Raw genomic sequence first — 3794 nt, 5'->3', positions numbered from 1 at the left:
TGTGTGTGTGTGCGTGTGTGTGTGTGTGTGTGTGTGTGTGTGTGCGTGTGTGTGTGTGTGTGTGTGTGTGTGTGTGTGTGTGTGTGTGTGTGTGTGTGTGTGTGTGTGGGTGTGGGTGTGTTTGCCAGCTGGCCCTGCATGTCCAGGCTTGTATCAGTGTCCTAATCCCCATCTGAGCGGTAGTTGCTAACTGTAAGACTCCCTGCTCATTAGTCACTCCAGCATAAGCTGATTGAAGACGCACGCACACAACCACACACATGCACACACACACACGCGCACACACACGCACACACGCACACACACACACACACACACAAAGACATGAATCTTTTAATGTAACAGCATCTAGTTATTTATCCACTAACGAAGTCACCATGACATGATGTATCTCCATGAGTTCAACGAAATGTTAGTTTTAGGCTGTTCCCAGTGAAAGAGAGTCAACACACCGCCATAATACAGACAGTTGTGCAAGCTTGTGGTTATTTTTTTTCTTCTTTTTTTGTACTCCACCTCTGAAAGTGCTGAGGAAAAGTGGTTGCAGTTCTTGTGCATGAGGTGGTAGGCGTTGCCCTTGTACTCCTTCCCCATCTCCTCCACGATCCGCTCCACGTCTTCCTCCGTGAAGTCTGTGCTGCCCAGGACGATGGCTTCCCTACACAAACACACACACGCAGCGAGTACGAGCTCAAATAACATCAACTGGAGAACGACTCACTTAAAAATATTTGTCAATATTTTGTGAAACATTTCGATTTAACATCTGAATTTTATTGCATTGTTGTTCAAGAATCAGCCAGTTTTAGTCCACCATTTGCTCCAGATGATCCATAGTTACAGCCTACTGGTCTATATGAGGACACCATGGAAGTGTGTGTGTGTGTGTGCGTGTGTTTGTGTGTGGAGACGAGTCTCTAAAGCCACAGGGCAGATCAACTAGAGCAGAAGTAACACACAGCAGCTCTGGATAAACAGAGGCTCTTCCAACATACTGAACCGACTGATTCTCTGCTGTTTCAATCAACTGCAGAGGAGATCAACCACAATAAAACCCTTTGCTGTTGTAGCTAAAGAATAACAGTTCTGCTCAATTCAATTAGTCAATTTTTTTGTTTTGTTTTGTTTTAACATTTAAGTATGTAAATATTTTAACTGTGGTTAGTTTTTTTTATCTGTCCATATCATCTATGGTGGAATATTTTGTCGTCGGTCCAAAGTTGACCTGACACTCTTTACTCAGAAAACAATGACTTAGTCAGACTTTCCCATTTGTATAACAATTGTTGACTTTCATAAACTGCCATAAGACATCCAACAGGCACATAATGTATCTTTGAAAACCCTCCAAAAAAAAAAAAAAGAAAAAAAAAAAGGTACTTACTTGAACTTAAACGTTTCGCCGAGTTCCGTGGCATCGCTTGGAGTGATCTCAAAGATCCCTGAGAACGGGTATGGGTGTCCACCATAGGCAAACTCTAAGCACAGGAGAAAAATATGTTTCTAGACATGTCTGACAAGAAAAATCGATATGCATCATCATACATCCTGACCTCTTCCATAGATCTCGATCCCTGAGTGAAAGACTCCGATGCCCAGAGAGCTGGTGAACTCATTGATCCAGTACTGCAGGTAAAGGAAGGTGAAAAGATTAAGTCAAAGTCTGTAGTTAATGCTGCATGGTAAGTGTAGTTTAAGGTTTGTTTGTGGGGGGTGTGAATGTGTCTTGTTCTGGTTGAAGTGAACTCTGGTGCGGATCGAATGTATATAGAAATGCCAAGCGAATCAGAGACCGCTCCAAAAGGAGGAAGGCAGACTGTTGAGTTGGGCATCCTGGGTAAATACAACCACAACAAAAGCGCCAGCAGAGAAATGGCTCATGGCTTTTAGCCAAAGACACAAGAGAAACGCTACAACTGCTAAAATCCAACCTCACCCCGTTTTTCTGTACGCATTGTTGAGGAAGGTAGTTGGGCTCATGTTTTCGTCATTTCCTTCGATGGTTCTTGGTGTAGCACCACCACAGACAAAGGGGGTGAAGAGGGTTTTTCAAAGGGTTTGGTTTGTTGGACACAGTGTAGTGTGAAAGCGAACCGCAGCAGCTGAAAACGTAACAAATGATGAATTCAGAGCACAGTGGTACAAAGGAGTCACGGACTGGTCGGCAACTGGGTGAAGCAAACATCTGCACAGCATCGCCAAAATCAAGTACGGCCAAAAAGAAAAAAAAGTAGCCAATATTGGAAGATCCATAGCTCTTCTTTACATGACTTGTGTCTAACAGGAGTAAAGCTACACCTTAAATTAAAGGTAACATTTTTAACATGAACTACGAATTAAAGTTTTTTTTTTTAGGGGGGGGTGGAGGGAGAGAATGATGAAATAATTTTTGTAGATGTGTGTCAATGAAATAAACACTGGAAGCTTAAAACACTACAGCTAACTGATGTGCCAAGTTAATTTGTCATGTCGTTACTGCAAGAACGCCACACTTGCAATATATTCTGTACCAATACAATGCACATTTATTTCCTAAACCCAACGCATGTGTTTTTATCACCGACACAAAATAATAAAATGAAAATTACTGTGCACCTTCTGATAAAATCTGCAATGCAATTCTACCACAAAGAAGAGACAATCAACCACAATGCAATGCAAACCAAATATTATTATTCTGGCATAATAATGTGTGGCCACATGGTCTGCTACACATTAGTACACCAGTTGTTTTTTTTTTTTTTTTTTTTTGTTACTATACCATTTTAAGCAATAAACTTCCATGTATTAGCTCTGGTACTTTAAACCAGCTGAATAAGATAAGTAGTCCAAAAACCAAAAGAAAACAATGCGTCAGTTTGTCTTTTCTAACATTACCACCGTAGTGTTTTGGCACCACGCAGCATTTTAATAATCAGCGTATACAAGTGGCTACCAGCATAAGTTGCAGGATTTTGTTTGTCGTTTATGTAACCCAAAGATAAAAACAGCCTTTATCAAGCTTATTGTCACACTACAGAAGAGCGCTGGCTCTGATCTGCCTTTTAGAAACTTGATTTGTGAAAAAAATAACAAGAAGAACCGTGTACCGCATTCTACGAAAGCCTCTTGTGAAGAGTTATAAAACCTTGAAAGCTGCTGTGTTCTAGTGTGAGTAAATGAGTCAATGAGTGTCTGGGGATATTTCAAAGAAAGTTATTGCAAGTAATTGGAAAATGATTGCTTTGAGTCTTCACAAGTGTTAAGACATTTCTTAGGCAGGGATAAACGGAAATACGAATCAAGGGATGTTTGCTGTATTTTTTTTTTGGTTTAATGCGTTATTTTTCAAACAATGTACGCCACTGCTCTGAAACTGTTGACGAAGACGGACTAAATGAGAGACCGGAAGGAAGGAAGTGAACTACCGACCACAGGTGTTCACGGTTTAGTTTGTTTTAGCTTGATGGCTGATTAAGTAGGTCTGCTTTTGGCCCAAAAAGTTAGTGTATTTTTTGATCAAATCATATACAAAGCTATATTCTCTACCTTAACGTTTCAGAGGATAAGGGGAAAGGGACTCCAACTGGTTTAAAAATTGTTTAGAAGAAATGGCAAACTGCTGTTGGACATATATTGTTTAGGTTTTTTGACAGAAACAGATTTGATGAAAAAGATTTCTTCATAGCTACTTGTCTAAAGCTGAAAAACAGTTTGGCATTTTCTTCATATTTGGCTCAAATCATTTACAATAATATCTCTCAATCCCAATAATACAATTCTGCCTTTAAAAATGTAGTAGAGATGCATATATA

The 3794-nt window shown here is 40.0% G+C and overlaps 1 protein-coding gene across 1 annotated transcript in view; it reads right to left on the bottom strand.

Moving 5' to 3' along the window:
- desi2 (desumoylating isopeptidase 2) overlaps window positions 1–3794 on the bottom strand; it is a 14315-nt gene that overhangs the window by 2806 nt on the left and 7715 nt on the right. Inside the window, exons 2-4 of the mRNA XM_008428794.2 lie at window positions 1554–1626; window positions 1385–1478; window positions 517–658 (exon numbers count right to left, since the gene is read on the bottom strand). Coding sequence (XP_008427016.1) covers window positions 517–658; window positions 1385–1478; window positions 1554–1626 — 309 coding nt within the window. The remainder of the gene's footprint in view (window positions 1–516; window positions 659–1384; window positions 1479–1553; window positions 1627–3794) is intronic.

Source organism: Poecilia reticulata, linkage group LG15 (assembly GCF_000633615.1).
Source record: "Poecilia reticulata strain Guanapo linkage group LG15, Guppy_female_1.0+MT, whole genome shotgun sequence".
Taxonomy (NCBI): domain Eukaryota; kingdom Metazoa; phylum Chordata; class Actinopteri; order Cyprinodontiformes; family Poeciliidae; genus Poecilia; species Poecilia reticulata.
Note: the sequence above shows the minus strand (reverse complement) of the source record. Positions and strands in the feature narration are given on the sequence as shown.